The sequence below is a fragment of the Pseudopipra pipra genome, chromosome 6, assembly GCF_036250125.1.
Source record: "Pseudopipra pipra isolate bDixPip1 chromosome 6, bDixPip1.hap1, whole genome shotgun sequence".
Lineage (NCBI taxonomy): Eukaryota > Metazoa > Chordata > Aves > Passeriformes > Pipridae > Pseudopipra > Pseudopipra pipra.
This window is the reverse complement of record NC_087554.1, coordinates 62807728-62828469: the sequence shown is the minus strand read 5'-3', so window position 1 is coordinate 62828469 and position 20742 is coordinate 62807728. Positions and strand designations below refer to the sequence as shown.

Genomic DNA, 20742 nt, shown 5'->3' with positions numbered 1-20742 from the left:
ATTTTAGTGTCTTTCACCTTCAGTATCACTGCCTGGGATCTCACTTGCACCCCATGTTCCCTTCATCCCAGTGCTGACTTTTACAGCACTTACTATCTCTGGAGTTTCTCCTCTCCAGCTCCACTCCAGAGTGGCTACAGCTACTTTGCAACCCACTCAAACAGATCACATCACACCAGTGACCTTTCCTCTGGCCAACACTCAAACCGCTACTTCATCTTTACTTTTTTCAACCTTGCAGATATGACTGAGAGAATTGCTCATGCTTCTTACTTTAATTTCTTCCTCTTTTGCAGATTTTTCTTCCATCTAGGCCTTCTGCTTAGCAACTGGCACAGTGTCAGCTCTTACAGATCCTTGTCGTGCCCCTCTGGGAGCTCTGTACGATGTCTCTCTTTGCTTCCCGTACTGTTTTGCCCTAAAGAATATCACACACACATAAAAATTCACCTGCCATCTGTCTTTAATCCAGCTCTCTCACCTCCAAATTAAATCCCATCCTCTTTCTTTGATATCACCACTGTCCTATCAGTATTTAAGCCTGAGTTAAGTCAGAACACAACTCCTGATCCTCCTCATCCCACGAAAATTTTCTGACACCCTCTCACCCACAGCTTGCAACCCAAGTATTCCCTACATCTCTGCCTTCGTCCTTCTTGACAACATCCAGCCAGGAAAAGTGCTGGACCACATCAAAGGGCAAACACAACTTGCTTTCTAAGCCACATCCATCCTTAGCTACTCTGCTGGAGTTGACACCATCCACTGGAAAGGGATTCTGTGATTCTGGTGCTGTTTAAAGGAGCAAGACAACAGATTCATTTTGCTTAAACAATGCTTGGAAATCACAAACATAAAAGCTGAGTACATGGAAGAAACTTGCCCTCAGAGACATATCCAAGCAAAGTGCTGACATCTCCCCCCTGTTCCAGCAAAAGCAGCCTAGATGTCACAAGTTCCCTCTACTGAGAGAAGGTTCCAGAGACCCCAAACAAAAGCAGAACATACACACAAACAAGTGTGATTTAACACATGGAAAATTGCAAATTTAAAAGTTGTTTCATCTATGTGTGTTAGATCACAGAAACCCAGTCTGATCGGAGTTGGAAGGGACTTTAAAGACCATCTTGTTCCAACCTCCTGCCATGGGCAGGGTCACCTTCCACTAGACCAGGTTGCTCCAAGACCCCTGGACACTTGAACACTTCCAGGCCTTTTGGTCAGAAAGGAGCTGGATAAAACTAAGCTACGAGATGCTTTTGAAAGGATGGTATAGAGAGAACAGAAGCAAAAAAGTAAAACTCAGAAATATTTTGAGTAGCAAAAGCAACACTTCACCTTTATCAAGTAAAGTATCAGTGTTTTATTTACAAAAGAATAACACACCTGGAGATAAAAAACCCAATAAAACAGTACTGAGGAGTTCAGCCTTAAATCAAAACATCCTTTATACAGAGGAAATTGTATAATCAAGTTCCAAGCCTGTCCAACACACCGAAAGCAATTTTCTAAGAGTGCTGTAAAGCAACTAAAAACTCTGCTAAAACCGGACTAAAACAAATGAAAGTCACAAATATACTGATAAACTCTTGATTCAAAGCCCTTAATTTTCATCTTGCCTCATGTTTCTGTTTTAATTCTGCTTCAGAATACAATACAAACTCATACACTAAACATGCAGCCTCAGAAGAAATAAGGGACACTGACTAAATCAGCCAGGCCTAGGGGGGCCTCCACTTTGGTTTAGGGCTGTCAGTCTGTAAAATGTCAAGACACAAACTTATGCTGCCAGGCCTAGGGAAGGCAGAAGCACCCAGGGCTCCTGCACAACACAGAGAAGCTCTGAAATGTTGATTTTTCCAGTCCTGACAGCACAGCCCAAAGAACCACGAGTGACTGAGGTACAAAAGACTTCCCATTTTGCCGCTATAACATCTACCTCCTGCGCCAAACAAGCACAGGGATAAAACAAAACCCACTGAGAAAAGAGCCTTTTGTAACTGTGTGGCGCCAACATCAACTCCTGGGCTCCAAGCCTTCTCAGGAATCCTGCCCAGCTCCGAGTTCAGAGGGCAGGTAACACTGCCCTGGCACTCACATCTCATTTTGCCGGGTGCTAACGCCTTCCTCTCCTTCTAGTTTACACAGCAGTTCTCAGATTGTTTACAAAAGAAAACACATGGGCTTGGATGTTTCTTTCAGTCCAAGCTAAAAGGCAGTTGAAATGCTCTTTAAAGCTGCCCAATTCCAGCCCGAGCAGACAGATCTTAAAATTAAGACCCAGTGGTCCACTCCGTATTCACAGGTATTTCCTGGTTAAGGACAGTAAAATATCTGTTATATCAGCACATCTTCACTCAGGGATGGTCCTAGTGAACCAAATGGTTTTTTTTAAATACAAAAAGAGGTATTTTACTTAATAGACTTTGCAACTATTAGGTACAAAAACATCTATGTTAAAAACAAACAAAAAAAACTCCCCACCCTTCCCAAACCTGTGTCTGGGAGTAAAGTTATTTGTCCTTCCCTAAAAGACAAAGCTCCACAGGCTCCTGAAATGGCTTTAGAAATACATAAAGCTACTGTTGTTTCTCTCCACATATCACTACAGATTTTACAAAAGTCTAACTTTAAAATTTACTGTTTCGTGACAGACATCAGCCAAGGTGATGAGTGTTCCCAACACACAGTCAGAATTCACACTGGTGAATCATGGAAACACAGGATGGTTTGGGTTAGAAAAAGGACCTTAAAGATCATCCAGTTGCACCCCCCTGTCATGGGAAGGGACACTTTTCACTGCACCAGGTTTCTCCAAGCTCCATCCAACTCAGCCTTGAAAAATTCTGGGATGAAGAAAACTACCTGGAGAGTGACTGCTTTCCAAGAAAACACCACAAGAACTAAATACAGACAACTTGAGAATGTAACCATGGAAAAAAGCAAGGAAAAAGCAAATACCAGACAGGACAACAGCTGCATGGCACAAACTCACAAGCCAAGGAACAGGGAAGTCACCCAGAAGTCCACAGGCTATGGATTTAACAGACTCACCCAGGACTTTGAAAACTAGACTGAGTAACTCTACAGACTGTAAAGATTATTGTTAAGCAGCCCTCTAGAACTGGGAGGGCAGAAAAGGGCTGGCTAATTTAAGGTGATTTAAACAGAAGACCCTTGTAATAAAATATCACTCGTTGTTATGCCCACAGAAAACAAGAAGCAACCCAGCTGCAAGTTACTCACTTATCTGAAAACCTACACTAGTAATTTTCATCCTCTTGCACCATTTTTGCTGGTTCTACAACACTAATTAAATAAATCCCAGAGGTCACAAGGTAAGGATTAAATTCTCAGTAATTAATCTGCTCAAATTGTAACTCAGGCTGATATTCCTGATGTTACCAATGAATCCTGTGGTGAGCTTAAAGACGTGGAGTGAAAAAATATTTCAGCACATGCCCAGCTATAATCAACATTTTCCTGGCATTGAGATGTTCCAAAAGCTGAGGAACTGTCAGCTGAGGAACCAACTGCTCAGTGTTGTAGCTGTGTGATAGCAGCCTCCCCTGGAGTACAGCACATACAGGAAAAAGGGCAAAATAACAAAGATAAAAGCCTTTGACCTTTGCTCTGAACTGAACCATGAATCAGCAAAAACAGCCAGCAGTTTCTGTACTCTTGAACCTGTACCTCAGCATATTTTAAGTCAGTTGTGCTCGTTATACTTCATCCTCATAAGGCCAGAGAGGAGGATTCTCCTGCCTTACTCATGGGCTGGTGTAAGAGCTGGTTTGTCACCACTAGCCTCCTCCCAGACTAAGGCAGACCAATTTAGCAGCTCCCCTTTGGATCCAGAATTATCAACACACCATCAGATGGGAATAATTTGGGAATAACGGCTACACCAAGGCCTTCAAAAGCACAGATGAGACTGAATCTCTGGGATGTGGCCTTGCTGTTCTCTCAGATCTGGATGCAGCAGCTGGGAGGGAAGAAAGGAAGAAAGGCAAGAGCATCCATGTACACAGGAAACAGAGGCAAGGAAACATGCAGGTGAAAGATAAGTTAAAACAGAAGTCACTGAAAGATCCTTGAAATACCAAAAGATGATCTCAGTCTTGCAAAGGAGTGGACCTGCTAATAAGAAAAGACTTGAGCACTTCCCTTAATCAGCTTTCTGAGGACTAGAAATCATCCCCGTCATTAGTCCCCTCAGGACCAGGAGTTTATTTCTCCCCTGCCTCTGGTGCTAACCTCTGGGAATCTCTCCTTCCAAGCACCAGAAACCGTCTCTGCACAGTGTATGCTGTCATCTGAAACATCTGCTCCTCAAGCTTAATGAGACTGAATCAGCTTCCAAAATGGACAAGGCACAGTGTCAAGAAATTAAACCTTTAAGCTGCTGACGAGTGCAGCCTCTTGCTCCCATTACCAGGAGCAATCCTGCCTCACCTTACAGCTCTGCTCGCTCCTTCCCCTCTCTCTCTACCACACAGCTACAAGGATGGAAGCAGTTTCCTCACCCCTTGGATGATCCACATCTTCTCTTCCCAGGAACCACATGGCAAATGCATGGAGTGCCAACAGCAGGGGCTTCAGGGTGGTGACAGGGAGAAAACCACCTCCACTTTCTGCTCAAGGAGCTGTGCCCAGGCTCCCCTAACTCAAAACACGTGTGGACTAAACCCTCTGCTTGCTCCTCAAGCTCGGTGTCTGTCTGCAGGGGCAAGGATTTGAAAGACAAATTGTCACCCAAGTAAAATGTACCACACATTTATGGATCTCCCTCCTGTAAAGACGCTGATAAATAAGAAAAAAAAAGAACTAAAAGCCCTGGTTTTCATCTCTGAAACACTTCTGCTGTTCCTCTGTGACTCCCAACTGAGTCTCAAAAATATGCAGAGGAGATGAGAGAAACCTGCCTGCCCCTCTCCCAAGCCCATGCCAGGACACACTTGGCTACACTGCAGCTCACTCTACTCTGTAACATCTCCCTTGTCCTTGAAGGAATGCAGTTGTAAAGCAAGTCAGCCTTCAGGGACAGGTGGTGAGCAGTGGCACAGCTTGTCAGCACCAGGAAAGCAGGTGCTCACTTGTCCAGTGAGACCCTGGGAGACATTCCCACCAAAGAAAGGGGCAGAGAGCTGGAAGTGTCTGCTCCTCTTTCATCTCTGTTCCCCAAGGCCCCTCTCCTCTAGCAAAGGACACACAAATACAAGGGGAAGGGTGGGAGAGGAGGTGTATCCCCACCTCATTTTGAATTTGAGGGGGTGAAGCGAATTCCCCTCTATTGGAAGGGTAAGAATTAAGGACTGTGTGTGTGAGGTGCCTGTTGCATCCTCTCCAACAGAAGGGAGGAGAAATCCCATTTCATAACCCCTGCCAGTGGACAGGTGATGGGAAAGGAAATATAAAGCACAGTATCATCATTTCCCTAGTGGAGAGGACAAGGGTCACAGAGGTGAAGCCACGTATCAGCCCTTTTTTTCCATCATTCTTCACTAAACATAAGGGATCAGAAGTGTGTGTGTGGCGGGGAGGCAGTGGATAAACAACTGATGTGTCTACCCTGCTCCTTCTGAAGGCAGGCTGTGCAGGGAAGGAAAGGGGAAGTGCCGAAAAAAATATCCACTCACACTCACCCTTTGCTTAGGAAAGGGGAAGCTTAAGTAAAAAAGTTCTCAGCCACCTTCTCCCACACCTGCCAAGAAATGAGAAGATGCCCTGACCTCCCTTTTCCATGTCTCTGTTTGCCAGGTGTGTGTGCTCAGATCCCCATTTCTCTCTGCATGCCAGGTGTGAATGCCCCAGATCATCTCCCTCAGGTGTGAGTGCACAGGAGAGAGGGAAAGATGCTCAGTCCCCTTTGCAGCTGGACGTGGCAGAAGAGCCCAGAACACCCTAAGTGGGAGGTACTCAGTACCCCTCATTCTTCTGGGGGGAGGGAAGGGAGGGTGGTCCAGTGACTCCTTTCTCCAGTGAATGCTCAGGGATGCCCATGTGCCCATGTCACTTCCCCGACCAGTGCAGCCGGGTGGGTGGGATGCCCCGAGCCGCGCTCCCTTCCCTCCCCATCACATCCTTGAGACTTGGAAGGGGCATTCCCAGTGCCTCCTCTTTCAGGTATGTGCTAGAGATGGGCACGCCGAGTCCCCTCTCCCTGGGGAATATTTTGTCCTGTACCTCTTATACAGGAACATACAGGCAGCAAGCGCTGCCAGGTCCCCCCGGCCGGCCCGTTTGACAGGGAGTGCTCAGTTCCCCTTTCCCCTACGCGGGTTGGATGGAGGGTCAGGAAGAGCCACCCGGTGTCCCCACGGCGGGGTCACCCCGGGCCGGCTCTGCGCGAACAGGGGATGCCCAGAATCCCTCGCAGGGAGCGAGGGGCAGCCCGGTCACCCCCGGGGTGTCCCGCCCCGGGATCCCCCGGCCCCCCCGGTGGGGACTCACGGTTCCAATAGACGGGGTAGCTCTCTGCGCTGGCCACATCCACCTCGTAGAGCCCGCTCCGCACGCACACCGGCTCCACGGCCGCCGGCTCCCCGTCGCCGCCGCTGCCCGCCAGGGCGCGGAACGCCAGCTCGATCCGCAGCGAGTCGTACCCGATGAAGGGCTTCCAGGTCTTGCGGTCCTCGCGGTAGAACCAGCGCACCTCCTCGGCGCCCAGCTCCCGCACCACCTCATAGCGGGGCCGGCCGCCGCCCGGCCGCCGCCTCTCGGGCAGCGCGGTGGCCGCCAGCGAGAAGCCGCTGCCGCCGCTGTCGCTGCTGCCCAGCCCCGCGCCCTCGCCCTCGCTGCCCTCGCCGCCCGTGCCCGTCGAGTACCGCAGCGACGCTCCGGACTCGGCCGAGTCGAAGTCTCCGCCGGCGGCCTCGTCGCTGAGGCTGCGCTCCCGCGGCGGCGCCGCCGGCTCGGGGTCGCCCTCGGAGGAGGAGGTGGAGAGCGCGGCGCGGAGCGGCGGCTGCGGGCGGCGGGGCGGGCGGGCGCGGGCAGCCGCCGCCGCCTCGTCCTCCTCCTCCTGCTCCGCCGCTGCTGCTGCCGCCGCCGCTTCCTGCTCGGCGCGGCTCGGCCGCTCGAACCCGCCGTAGCCGCTGGCTGAGCCGAACAGGTCCCAAGCGCCCTGCGGCGAGCCGGGCTCGGGGTAATCCATGCCGCAGCGCGCCCTGCCCGGCGGGGCCGCCGAGCCTCGCCCCGCCCGCCCCCGCGCCCGGCGCTCCGCTCCGCCCGCCCGGCTCGGCTCTCCCCGCCCCGCTCCCCCCCAGTCCCGGCCCGCGGTGCCGCAGCCGCCGCCGGCTCCGAGCGGGCGGGGGCGGCGCCGCATCGTCACGCGCGGCGCGACGAGGGCGGGGCGGGGCGGGGGGAGCGGCGGCCGAGGGAGGGAAGGGGGGCCTCGGGCACGGCGGGGGAGAGCGGAGTGAGGGACGGCGTAAAGGCCGTGTGTGTGTGTGAGAGACGTCCTGACACGGCCTTGTGACCCCGTGTCTGCGTGTGACACCCAGCATGTATGTGTGTGGCGCTCAGACACAGCCGGTGACACCGAGTGTGCGAGACACGCTCGGAGGGAGAGGGTGGAAGCTCTGCGTGTGTGTGTGTGGAAGCTCTGCGTGTGTGTGTGAGAGACGTGCTCAGACACAGACGCTGTCAGCGTGTGTGTGTGACACGGACAGAATCACAGAATATGCGGAGTTGGAGGGGACCCACAGGGATCACAGAGTCCAGCTCCTGGCCCTGCGCAGGACCATCCCCAGCAGTCACACCATGTGGCCCAGAGTATCCTCCAAACACTCCTTGAGCTCTGGCAGCCTTGGGGCTGTGACCGCTGCCCTGGGAAGCCTGTTCAGTGCCCAACAACCCTCTGGGGGAAGAACCTTAGTTTCTAAGATCCAACCTAAACCTCCTAAACTTCAGGCCGTTCCCCGAGGTCCTGTCCCTGGTTCCCACAGAGAAGAGATCAGAACCTGCCCCTCTTCTTCCCCTCACAAGGAAGTTGTAACTTCAGTGAAGTCTCAGTCTCCTCCAGGCTGAACAGACCAAGTACCCTCAGCTGTTTGTTCCTCTCATGGCTTCCCCTCAAGGCTCTTTGCCATCTTCGTTGCCCTCCTTTGGACACTCTCTAAGACCTTAATATCTTTCTTATACTGCTGTAACGCTGCGTGTGTGCAACATCCTCAGACACAGCATGTAACCCTGTATGTGTGTGTGACAACCAGAGACACAGTGTGAAACCATGTCCGCATGTGTGACTCTCAGACACAGATTGTAAACTCTGTCTGCGTGTACGTGACACACACGGACACAACCTGTGGCCCTGTCTGTGTGTATGACACCCTCAGACACAGCCTGCAGCCCCGTGTGTGTCTGACACTATCAGTCACTGCCTGTAACTGTCCGTGAGTGTGTGACACCCTCAGACACAGCCTGTGACCCCATATGTGTGTGATACACCCTCACACATAGCCTGCAGCCATGTCTTGTGTGATATCCCAGCTCAATACCCCGACAGCTTGGCAGGGAGAGGTGGTCAGGTTTGACCTCTGCTTGTTGGTGTGACACCCCTTTTCCTTCAGCCAGGCATTTCTCGGTTGTGTAGGAGTGTGTGTGAAACAGACAAACCCCAAACACAGCTTGTGGCTCCATGAATGACAAGCACCTTGAACTACAACTTGTGTGGGTGAGACCCCTAAATCCAACCCTGCTGCCTCATGGACATGATGACGGCCACCAGCACAGCCTGTAGTTCCTCTGTGTGAGTGACACACCCTGAAGCACAGCCTGAGGCCCAGAGTGTGTGAGACACCCCAAAGCACAACCTGCGGCCTCACAGATGGTCATGGCCCCTTGAACACACCCTGCAGCTCAGTGTGTGATGGGCACCCCCAAGACACAAACCACAGCGTGGTGTGTTTATGGCTCCTGAAGCAACCCTCTGAGTGCGGCCAACAGCCCCAAGACATGAACTGTGTCCCCATGTGGGTGACAGATGCTCCACATCTTGCACCCTTGAGTGTGAGAGAGCACACATCGTGCAACCCTGTGGGAGATTGTTGTCTGTGTGTGAGACACCCCCAGCACTCATCCTGCTGCTTTGTGGGAGTGTCACACCCTGTGACTACCAGAGTTCAACAGGGGTCCCTCCTGTGTGCACCCCTACCCCTCACACCAAGGAAACCCCACGTATTGTAGGGAGGGGCAATCATGCACAAGGTGACACTGTGGGTGAAATGTCCTCCCCCAGCTCAACACCTGGACAGGTTGGTGGGGAGAGGTGGTCAGGTTTGACCTCTGCTCATTGGTGTGACACCCCTTTTCCCTTCAGCCAAGCATTTCTCAGTTATTTAGGGGGATGAGTGAGACTGGCATACCCCAAATACACACTCTGCACGCTAAAATGGTGTCAACAACCTGAAGTCACCCTTGTACGAGAGAAATGCCACTCCTGCAAATACTAGCTATGTCCCATAAATCAGAGGAGTTGGAGTTCACCTGTACTTGTTTGTAAGAGAGAGAAAGTAATATCCACCTCCAATACACACCTCGTAATCAACAGGAGGGGGTGTTGAAATGCACATCTGCGTGATAAAAGACCTGGCACCCCGTAGAAGGAAGAAGATTGAGGGTGGGTGCCCAGGTTTTACACCTGCGTGGGACAACTCCCAGGCCCAACAAACACCTTACAGCCTAGTGAGGGGCAGTGATTGATCACCTCCACGGTGCCAGTTTCCCCCTAGCATCCTTTCTTATGGTGTGGGAAAGAGACTCGCAGAAAAAACACACCCTGGCTTACTGGGGTGGGGTCACCTGTTTGTGAGACACCCTCCCCTTTTTGCAACATGCCCAGGAGGAAGGAGGCGTGAGAGGGAAGAGTGATACTCCGGTCTCGGTGACACCTGGATGGGTGAGGGAGCTGATACCTGCACCTCCGTTACACCTCTGTGTACAACGTCCCTGCTGCATTACTCACACACACATCACAGCCAGTGGGTCTGTGACCACCAGACATGTACACCCTAAAGAATCACAGAATTATTTCGTTTGGAAAAGACCTCCAAGGTCATCGAGCCCAACGTGTGACCGATCCCCACCTTGTCAACCAGACTAGAGCACTGAGTGCCACATCATTCCTTGAACACCTCCAGAGATGGGGACTCCACCACCTCCTGGGGCAGCCCATGCCAGTGCTTAACAACCCTCTCCATGAAGAAATTCTTCCTGATGTCCAACCTAAACCTTCCCTGGTGCAGCTTGAGGCTGTTTCCTCTTGTCCTTCCACTAGTTGTTTAAGATCCCAACCCCCACCTGGCTCCACCCTCCTGTTGCAGAGAGTGAGAAGTTCCCCCCCTGAGCCTCCTTTTCTCCAGGCTGAGCCTCCCCAGCTCCCTCAGCCGCTCTTCATCAGACTTGTGCTCCAGACCCTTCCCCAGCTCCGTTCCTTTCCCTGGACATGCTCCAGCGCCAAAATGGCTTCCCTGTTGTGAGGGGCCCAAAAAAACTAGGATTTGAGATGTGGCCTCACCAGTGCCGAGAACAGGGGGACAATCACTGCCCTGGTCCTGCTGGCCACACTATTCCTGGTCCAAGCCAGGATGCCATTGGCCTTCTTGCCCACCTGGGCACACCTGGGCTCATATTCAGCGCTGTCAACCAGGACCCCCAGGTCCTTTCCCACTGGACAGCTTTCCAGCCACTCTGCCCCAAGGCTGTGGCACTCCAGGGGGTTGTTGTGACCAACAGCCTGACAGGGGGTTGTGGCTGTGTGATGATTGTACCTCCAACCCCACCTTCACACTCACACACACACGCTTTTTCCTAAGGCAAGGGCAGGGGAAGGGGGATGACTGGATGTCACCTCTGCCTGTGAATTACTCAAAGCACCCAACTGCCTGTGCAGGCCTGTGGGGGATGGTGGGGTTTTTCACCCCACCTAAAAGGGTTGTGTGTGTGTGAGTATCGGATACATTTGTGTGCCACACCCCTAAATGTCTGTGTGTGTCATTCTCCTTCTGGATTTACAGCAAACCCCCCTCACAGCCCCAATGTCCATTGTGGGAGGAAAAAAACCAGAGTACAGAGCATGTGTTCTCTGATTCCCCCTTCTCCTACACATTCTGCCTGTCTCCATCCTACAGTCTGCACTGACAAGGGAACTTCTGTGCATTGGACGGGGTTGGATGTCCAAAAATAGGCTTGTGGCCTACCTCCTATGTCTGCTTTCAGCTGGGGAATCCTGTTAATGGAGTGTGTTAAAACCCAGAGAGAGGCCAGACTGAGTTCAGGCTGGAAGAGAAGGTGAAGCTTTTAGAAGTGTTCACTGCTGCTGGAGTGGTGTTTCCCTGAGTCATTAAAATCCTGCTGAAAGGCTGCACATGGATCCTTGGATGCATCAGCAGCACTCTTCAATCCTTAAAGCTCCAAGAACATTGTTAATTCAACCACAGGAGCTTTCTGCATGTTTGTTCTGTCTTTTCAAATGGAGAAAGAGAGGAAAAAGAGAGGAGATAAACAAGGAACAAACAAGAAGCCAGGGGAGGAGGCTGTGCCGGGGTGTTTGGTCCCATTGCTCTACCAAAAGGGATAGGATCTGTTTGTTTGACTTATCTTTTGCATTTCTAATGAACTGCACAGGGTAATTTCACTCTGAAGCCTTGTCCCAGATTTTTCTCCACAGTGGGGAAGAAAAAGGGAATATTAGCTATCTTGTAGATTGCTTTGTAGACACAGATTGTAGGATTCTCACTTTTTATCCCCATTTCCATCAAAGCCAGTGGGATTTCATCTTCTCTCCTTCAACAAGTGTTTCACCCTTTATGTCATCCTACTCAAATTCTCCCTCCTTTTGCTCCTTGTCTGACATCCAGGGAAGATTGTTCAAATGAAGAAGGGGCACTTCAAATTTTCTTTACTTATTTTATATATTCTTTCAGATTATGGAATCACAGAATGGTTTGGGCTGGAAGGGACCTTAAAGACCATTTAGTTACCCTTCTGTGAAGGAATTTGTGAGCCCAGACCTCTATCATTTGAGATCAAAAATGGAGTATTTCCCCCTTTTTTTCTGTTAGCAGCTCTGAGCTCACAGATGTGGAGTAGCTTGAAAGTTTCTGGCATGACACAGGACTCAAGTTCCATCACTGCAGAGTTACAAGAAATTAAAAATAAGACCAAAAATATAAACTTCATTTACCATCAGAGGAAGAGCGTTTCCTTACAGTGGAATAAATTTGGAAGTTCTAAAGCTAACTTACCTTTATTTTGAAATGTTATTTATGTAACACTCTGAATTTCCATACAGATCCTCGTGGGTCCCTTCCAACTCAGGATATCCTATTCTATGCCTAAGGGTGGTGGATACTGTGATCCTTTTATCATGAGACCTTTACTTATATATAACTTATAGAACTTATATATATATACACATACACACATATATGGATATATATATATATATCCATATTTCGTTTCTGCAGAGTTAATACATTTGGGAACTTCCTGAAAAAGAGTTAAGAGGCACCATGACAAGCTCCCAAGGACCTCCCTTTGTCCAAGAGGAAAAGGTACCATGAAAGTAGATATAATAATATGTAATGATTTTGTGATTCTAAACTCACGTTACCAAGTTCTTGTGATTACCCTCATCCCATCAGTCTTTGTTTACAAGACGAGCTACTCCCATAAGTGCAATTTTAAGTAATGAAACTATTTAACAGTTTTGAAACTCTCACAGTTTACAAATGATGTGATCATCTTGTGTTTTCTTGCAGCACAGTGAGTAGCACAAGTGCAAGTGCCTGCAAGAGTCCATTAGAAGCAGCCTTTATTCATTGATGAATCCTTTATTACAAAGCCATTTTAAGATCTTTCCAGTAGCTATTTTTAAACCATTTGTTATGCACTCGTATTGATTTTGTAGGTATTTTTTTTGCACTGTACAGCACTGAGTCAACACCGTTCCTGCTATCAGCTGTACTCGTGATTTTATTAAAGAACAAGATGAAGTTTGTTCTTTGACAGGAACCATTTCCCACAAAAACTGCTGATTGCTGTTCCATTACATCCCCACGCTCCATCTCCTTATTATTAACTGGTGCAAACCACTTCCTTATACCCAGGTCAGGAGCGATGTTGGACTCGCCAGACTGAAATTACCTGGACTTCCCTTAGTCACGCTCTTCAAATATTGACACAAAGCTGTTTTTCTCCTTAGAAATGGTCTCCTGGGCTGTTTATAAACTCTCACATTCCCACCTTGTGTGAGAACAGTCGTCTGAAGAACCAGCTCTTAAAATGATGACACACCATCCTCTAGACCTGCTGTTTTTAAAATGTTAGTGGTGCTTTTGATGTTCTTTTTTAAGTTGCTTGGATAGGAAGCGTTTCATCATCATTATATAACATGGAAACGGCACTCTGGAAATGACATTTAACTTTGTCCCAAATACAGGCAGGAAATATTTATCAAACACTTCTGCTTTAGTTTTTTGTTTGGTTTTGTGTTGGTTTTTTTTTTTTTCTTCCGGTTTTACAGGTACTCAAATATATTTGGAAACACAGGGAGTATTAGTAATTGGACTCTGCTAAAATACTGTTCATCAAATTAAGCAGAGCTCTAAAATATTTTCTGCACAGGGGACATTAACTCTGTGGCTTTTTTAGAAGAGATATTGTTCAACTGGCTTAAAAATCCCATTTGTGAGTGTTTTCCCTATTGTCAGACATGGGAGGCTTGTCTGGTTTTTGATGTTTTTCTTTTCCTTGAACACCAGCACTATTGGCACAGTTCTTATGCCAAGGTCAAAGTGCCTTTCACTAGATCTAAAATGTTATTCCAAAGCCACAGATCCACATTCCTTCACCCCTGCTGCAAGAAGCAGAAGAATGTCCCCCTCTCTCTAAAAGACAAGAATTGGGGAGCAAGGAGAGGGTCATTTCTGTGATGTCAGGTATTGTCTCTCTCAATGCAGCATTGTTAAATTGTACAGACTTCTTCTGCCTTCTTTTTTCCCTCCCCACATTGTTCCACGGCAAACAAAGGAAGAAAGCAAAGTAATGATCCCTGACAGAAATATTTACCCTTTCAGGCTTTGATCTGGCAAAGTCCTGGTGTGAAGTGTTCACCTTTGTGTGGGTGAGACTCACAGAAAGCCAGGCACAGGCAGGTTGCTGGTGGTGCTGGCAAAAAGAAAGACTGAACTGGAGCCATTCTGGTGGTGTGGGCTCAGCCCCCACATCTCCTCCAGGCTCCTCTTATCTCCCTCTGCATCTCCATGGGTATGGATTTTGTCCTTGCAAGAGTGAATGAAAGTGGAGTAACCTGTTGAATATGACAAAGCTGATGGGATAAGGGAAGGGTTTCTGATGGTGAGTCTAGAAAATGATATTGTTGGGGAGATATGGGAGATTAATTATTGCTCCCAAAAATCCCGACCCTGCACATGTCCCTCTGGATTCAAGGGGGCAAAGATGTGAAAGATGTAATGGCATCAAATGGAGGGACTGTACTCAATCTTTTAGCTAAGACTCCTTCAGCATCCTTCTGGGGAGTATTAAAGAAAAGTTAGCTGCAAGGTAGGCTCAGAGAGGTGGTTAAAATACCTCTCCCATAAATATGTTTGCCATTTGAGATGTGTGTCCTGCACCAGGGAGAGTGACAGAATCACAGAATGGCTCAGGTTGGAAGGGACCACAGTGGGCCATCTGGTCCCACCTCCCTGCTCCAGCAGGGCCAGCCCAGAGCACATGGCACAGGGTTGTGTCCAGACAGTTCTGGAATATCTCCTGTGAGGGAGACTATCCATATCCTCTCTGGATAATCTGTTCAGTGCTCAGTCACTTCAGAGGAAAAAAGTTCTTCCTCAAGTTCAGATGGAACTTCTGGGTACCAGTTTGTGCCCATTCCTCTCGTCCTATTGCTGGGCATCCTGAGCAGAGCCTGGTCCATCCTCTGACACCCTCCTTCAGATACTTAAAGTCCTGCAAACCCAGGTACTTCTCCTCACAAGAACATTGATGTAGCCGATCTCCAAGATGCCAGCAGCTGCCCTGTGTACACACTGTCCCTTAAATGATGACATCTCATTCCTAAAATACGTCCCTTCCTTACAAATTACTCTTCCAAGTGAGTTTTGTCACATGTCTCTTGGCTCTGGGATTGGGGCAGTTCCCAGTGTTAGAGGGATTGCTATCATTGATTTATTTTCCTTGCTAGGGATAGAGAGTAGATGGATGAAAATAGTGTTGAAAAGGTACTTCTGGTGTTTTCAACCAGTCATGACAGGATGCAGAAATTCTTTGAAAAATTCCTTGAAGCTCCACGTTCTCCAAGTCCTTCATTTAGACAAAGCCATAAAATCTAAGAGTAAGCTTATATCTTCCCATGTTTGTTGTTGCTGTTGTTGTTGTTTTTCTTCCAAAGGAGATACTGAGAGTGTTGGGCACACAAGGGGCAAATTAGTTTTGTAGATCCAAGAACAGTAAATGAAGTTGACACAGATAGTTTTGTAAGGACAAAGAGAGGGATGTTGTGTAACATTCTGGTCAGTGTTGACTGTGGAATTGACAGGATCAAAGCTGGAAACAAGGACTCTCTATTCTTACTGTGCCAACCACTGTGCCAAGAGGCAAAGCAGAAAGTCCCTCTGGAGGAGACCATCACAGAACTTTGGGAAAATGGAAAACTGGTTCCTTTTTGTAAATGCTGAGGCAAAGAGTAAGAGGTCACTGTCTCTCCCACCCACCTTGCTGTTGGGCATCTGAAAAGATGTGAAGCACAGAGCATTTTTCACCACAAAGGAAAATAAAAAACCCTTTATCCTGCACAGAACTCCCCATCTGGTGAGTGACTGAAAAAGCCAAGAACAAGAGGTGGTTATAAGTTGTGGAAAACTTCTGCAAGTAGAGATTAAAAAGGAACAAAGAAAAATTCACTTGGGAGATGGTTGTGGGACACAGGGCCAGGGAGAGGAGGGTTTTGTAGGGGTGTGGGTCTGTGCTAGAGTTCACAGCTGAGGATCTAGAGAGCAGGGTCAAATGAGGAAAAAAGAAACTTTAATGCCCTCAGGGCCAGAGTCACGAGGCCTGGAGGGTTACACTCAAATGTTTTGTCTCATAATAACACCCAAAAGCGGTGCTGGAATTGCAGGACCTTGGGAACACTTGGCACTAAAAGTGACTTTGAGGTCACTGTCAGTGTGAGCTTGTGTGAAATCCTGGCCTTACTGACACCAATGTGAGTATTGCCATTGATTTCAGCAGGGTTAAAAATTCCCCAGCTCTCAGGGTTCAGCCTTTCCCCTCCCAAACGTTTATTATTGTCAATTGATCCCAATCCACTGGATGTATTTCTGGCTCAAACCTGAGGTGACTGTTCCACACAATGAATCATAAGAGATATAAAATATATTCCCTAGTCCTTGTACACGCTGTTCTAGGAAAGCATAGTAGCAGTGCTCGTCATCACATCCTTGATGGAAGTACTGAGGGACATACTTAACTCCCACCATGAGAGCAGCAGTGGAAATATTCACATAAAGTCAGATAATTTCTTAAATGCCTGACTGAAATAGTGTCTGACTGAGAAGACCTTTAAGCCTGCACGTATCTGCAGAGGGGCAGACGTTACGTCTTTGTAGGATGTCACCTGATACTAGGTGAGTGACCTCGGATCATCTGATTCCTGAGGGAATGTCCTCGTGACTTGTGTTTTAGTAGGTAAAATGGGATCTTCGCTGCCTGTGGCTGTGCTGTGTCCCTGTGCAGGGGGTTGTGGAAGGCAGCCACGGCAGCCAAAGTCATCATGCTGTCATCTGTCTGGGGCTGTTGGACAGTCAGGTGACAGCCAGGACCACATTCCAGCTATAAATATACCACATTTTATTCATTGTGTGGAAGTGCTTTCATCAATAGGCCCCAATTTCTGTGGGTCTCGGGACACTCTGGGTTTGCTCCTTGCTGAATATTCCAGATATTTTGTTCTGCCTCCAGCACCAGATTTATTCACTTCTCCTCTGACGCACCGGTAGAAGATCTCCTGTTTGGTGTCACTGCAGGAAGATGGATTGAACTGTAGTTTCGAGAGGGACTGAAAGCCAACTGTTCCTACAGCCAGGCCAGTGGGGCAGGCAGGAGATCTCCTTCCTATTTATAGTGGAAGTTCTATTTTAGCAAGTAGTAAAGAGCCTGGCAAGGAGAGTCAGGAGAGGGGCCTCGGAGAGAGAGCTCTTTCCAGTTAAATTATTTAGCTTTCACATTTTCCAAGATCTTATGGGCTGAAACAAGACCATCTGTGTTCATATGCTACAGGGGGATCAAAAAGAAAAAAAAAGAACAAGCATCTGGTGTGGAAAATCTCCCTGTGGTAGGAAGTCTGACTCTGGTAGGAAACCTGACTGTGGTAGAAAACTTCCAAGGACTTGGATTATTTAAAAGGCCACTCGAAGAATTTCCCCCCTGTCTCTTTGCAGAGGTAGACAACCATCTAGCCATGAAACAAACCTTTTGCCTCTCATCAATTTGCATTCACTTACATCAATGTACAGTCCCAAAAATTTCCATTTATATAATGCATGGCGACATATAAATATTTCCATCACCTCCTGCCTGGGTGCCATTGCTGGGGACAATGTGGCTGCACAGGGGACTGGATTCCTCCTGCTTCTGACCTGTGAATCTGTGCCTGGGCTGGCATAAATGCAGTAACCAAAACCTGTCAGAGTATTTTCAGAAGGTTGAATCATGCCCCTTTCCAGAGTATTCCAAAGGCTTCCAGGGAAAGGCTGGGTGGTTATTTAAGCCCCAGGTCACGGTAGCCCTCTCACCCCAGGTGAACTGTGTGAGTTAGAAGCTTACAGTCATATACATGTGCAGCAGGCTGGAATGGGTGGATCTGCAAGCCAGTGTTGTCTTTAATGATCCTTTCCCTGATCCCCAAACAGATGCTTGCACTGGAAAACAGGCAGCTACCCTCCCAGATTGGCTCAGAGCAGATATGGCATTTTGGGTGGGTGAGGGAGAGGCAAACTTGGTGTCACTCTCACTGCATCTGATTCCACGCCCTGATCTGAGGGTTTGTTTGTGCTGTGGGACTTTATCACCTGGTTATTGCACAGGATTTGTATTTCATGAGGGAGGTTCTGGTAACAGTTTCACACATCCAAAGCTGGTGTCAGCACTGCCATCGGCTCACTGAGCAGCAGAGTAATGACAGGTTTAACGATGTGAACATCTGTATTCAGGCAGTGATGTCCCATGCCCTGTCTTCTTTTTACAGTCACTTTAAGTCAGCAGTTCCTGATGGGAGACGGAGGAGGGAGAGAAAAATCAGAACCATGTGCTGTATTCTAACCCCTCCTGGCCTGAGTGGGCGGCCAGGATTCCAGGTTGTGTGCTGGGGAGGTAAAGCACAGTCAGACAAAGTGGATATGCTGCAGTTAGACTCTCTGGGCAGAGAAAACTCCAAGCAGAGGGTCTATTTGTCCATAATTTCCTGTTCAGGTCCTTAAGAAAATAGAGAGGACATTTCTGGTGGGAGGCAGGATGGCAGTGGACAGGCTTTGTCATCGTGGTTTCCACACCCATGAAGTCTTGGGCCCATAACGAGTGTCAAGGTGCCAGTACTGGACCTTTCACTGCCTCGTGTCTGAGAGAGACCCCAGTAAGAGTCACCAAGCACAAGTGTCTCTCCTGTCTGCTGCCTCTTCTGTGACCTCAACACGGCTCAAAATGAGAGGCACAACTTCCCCTCGTGCTCCAAGAGAGCCCCTTCACTCTGCTCTGGTGAGGCCTCACCTGCACTGCTGCCCCCAGCTCTGGAGTCCCCAGCACAGGAAGGACACGGAGCTGTTGGAGCGAGTCCAGAGGAGGCCACAAAGGTGATCAGAGGGCTGGAGCACCTCTGCTATGAGGAAAGGCTGTGAGAATTGAGATTGTTGAGCCTGGAGACGAGAAGGCTCCTGGGAGACCTTAGAGCCCTTTCCAGTGCCTAGAGGTGCTCCAAGAGAGCTGGAGAGGGACTTGGGACAAGGGCCTGGAGGGACAGGACAAGGAGGAATGGCTTCCCACTGTCAGAGGGCAGGGTTAGGTGGGATGTTGGGAAGGAATTGTTGGCTGTGAGGGTGGTGAGGCCCTGGTACAGGTTGCCCAGAGAAGCTGTGGCTGCCCCTGGATCCCTGGAAGTGTTCGAGGCCAGGCTGGACAGGGCTTGGAGCAACCTCGTCTAGTGGAAGGTGTCTCTGCTCATGCCAGGGGGGTGGAATGAAATGGTCTTTAAGATCCCTTCCAACCCAAATCATTCTAGAATTCTACGATTGCTACTAGTCTTGTAAGGTTTTTTCTTATTCTCCATCAATTCCATATGCTTCTGTTCTCTCCTTTCTCAAGGCTTAGCAAAGCCAGCCAAGAATCCACATTTTCCAACTGTTGTAACTTTTGTAACTGTTTTGGATGCTGGAAAAGCAATACCCAAAGGAAAGAGGCCAAAGCCAGCAAAAATGTGGCAGGTTTCAGCGCTGCTGATAAGATGGGAAGAGTATCTGTTTTTCTCAGCGGCCAAATCATAAATGACAGTTGAAATCAAGAAGTGATTTCTATTTTTATTCATCTTTTCTATCTACTTTACCTTGCTTTCGCCACGTCTTTTTTGCAAAAAAAAAAAAAAAAAAGAAGGAAGAGCCTATTGCATGTACTGCCTGTGGAAAGTCAGGGATCTGGACATTTTTTTCTGTGGAGCCTCTGTCAGTTAAACAAAGCAAATGCAGATATTGCAAGCACATTATCCCTCCCCCTTAATTGGTCACATCATGGCAAATGCTGGTGAGCAAGACCTTTGCCAAGGAGTTTTTCCTCGTTTTTGTGGTCTGCTCAAGCTCATTTATCCCATCCAAACTAAACACTATGCTTAGGAAAAACATCCCTCTGCCTTGTGACTTTCTCTGAGGGCCATGCTGCTTCCCTTTTTCTCACATCCAGCTTTTTCTCTTTATGTGGCTTGTGGATGTTTCGGCTCATGGGGTGCTGGTGAACAATACCCATCTCTGTGTCTGTGCTCAGCATGAACAAAACACTCCACTCCCACTGCCATAGGCCGCTGCTCCTGCTTTTGGGGGTGGCCTCATCCTCTGAAAAGCAGCTCGACCCCTTCATGGGTTCACTCCAACAGCTCAGCTTGAGAACTCTTTGCTCACAGCAGACAGGAGAAGCTCCTTGTTTTCACCTGCTGCCTGTTATAAACCAGTCGGTAGCGCTCGAGTGGAAGGATTCTTTGACTCGATGTGCATTCATTAGTGAGCTTCTCCAAGGATTTGATTGAGTCAAGAAAGCAGGAGCCTTTCCAGCAGCTTCTATGTGCTCTTGCTTTATTCATTTTACTCAGCTGTTGATACCTGCTGGCACCTTGAGCAGCTGCCCCCTTCACCCTGAAGGTCATACAGTCACAGAATCACAGAATGGCTTGGGACGGAAAGGATCTTAAAGATCACCCCATTCTGAGCCCCTGCCATGCACAGGGACACCTTCCACTAGACCAGGTTGCTCCAAGCCCCTTCCAGCCTGGCCTTGAACACCTCCAGGGGTGGGAAGATGACATGGGGTCTTTTCTCTCTCCTTCACCCAACCTTGCTGTGGGTTTTCTTCCACCCACACTGCAAAAATCAGAGCAGGCCCTTTGCAGCCACCCCCCCTCCAGCACCCTGGAGGCATGAAACTGGTGGAGGAGGGATTTCCCCACATAGCACCCAGCCCTCCCACCGC

At 48.8% G+C, this 20742-nt stretch overlaps 1 protein-coding gene and 1 long non-coding RNA gene across 5 annotated transcripts in view; one reads left to right on the top strand and one right to left on the bottom strand.

Moving 5' to 3' along the window:
- DDHD1 (DDHD domain containing 1) overlaps positions 1 to 7339 on the bottom strand; it is a 67058-nt gene extending 59719 nt beyond the window's left edge. For both annotated transcript variants that reach the window (XM_064659614.1, XM_064659615.1), the window contains exon 1: positions 6454 to 7339. In XM_064659614.1, the coding sequence (XP_064515684.1) occupies positions 6454 to 7324 (871 nt within the window). In that variant the 5' untranslated portion in view covers positions 7325 to 7339. The remainder of the gene's footprint in view (positions 1 to 6453) is intronic.
- Positions 6970 to 13460, top strand: LOC135416447 (uncharacterized). 3 transcript variants are annotated; one of them, XR_010431584.1, is made up of 3 exons: positions 6970 to 7144; positions 12468 to 12554; positions 13205 to 13460. It is a non-coding gene; the product is annotated as an uncharacterized LOC135416447 (long non-coding RNA). The 3 variants fall into 3 exon arrangements; XR_010431583.1 differs by lacking the exon at positions 6970 to 7144 and adding an exon at positions 7360 to 7429; XR_010431582.1 differs by lacking the exon at positions 6970 to 7144 and adding an exon at positions 7401 to 7505.
- The last annotated feature ends 7282 nt before the right edge of the window (positions 13461 to 20742 follow it).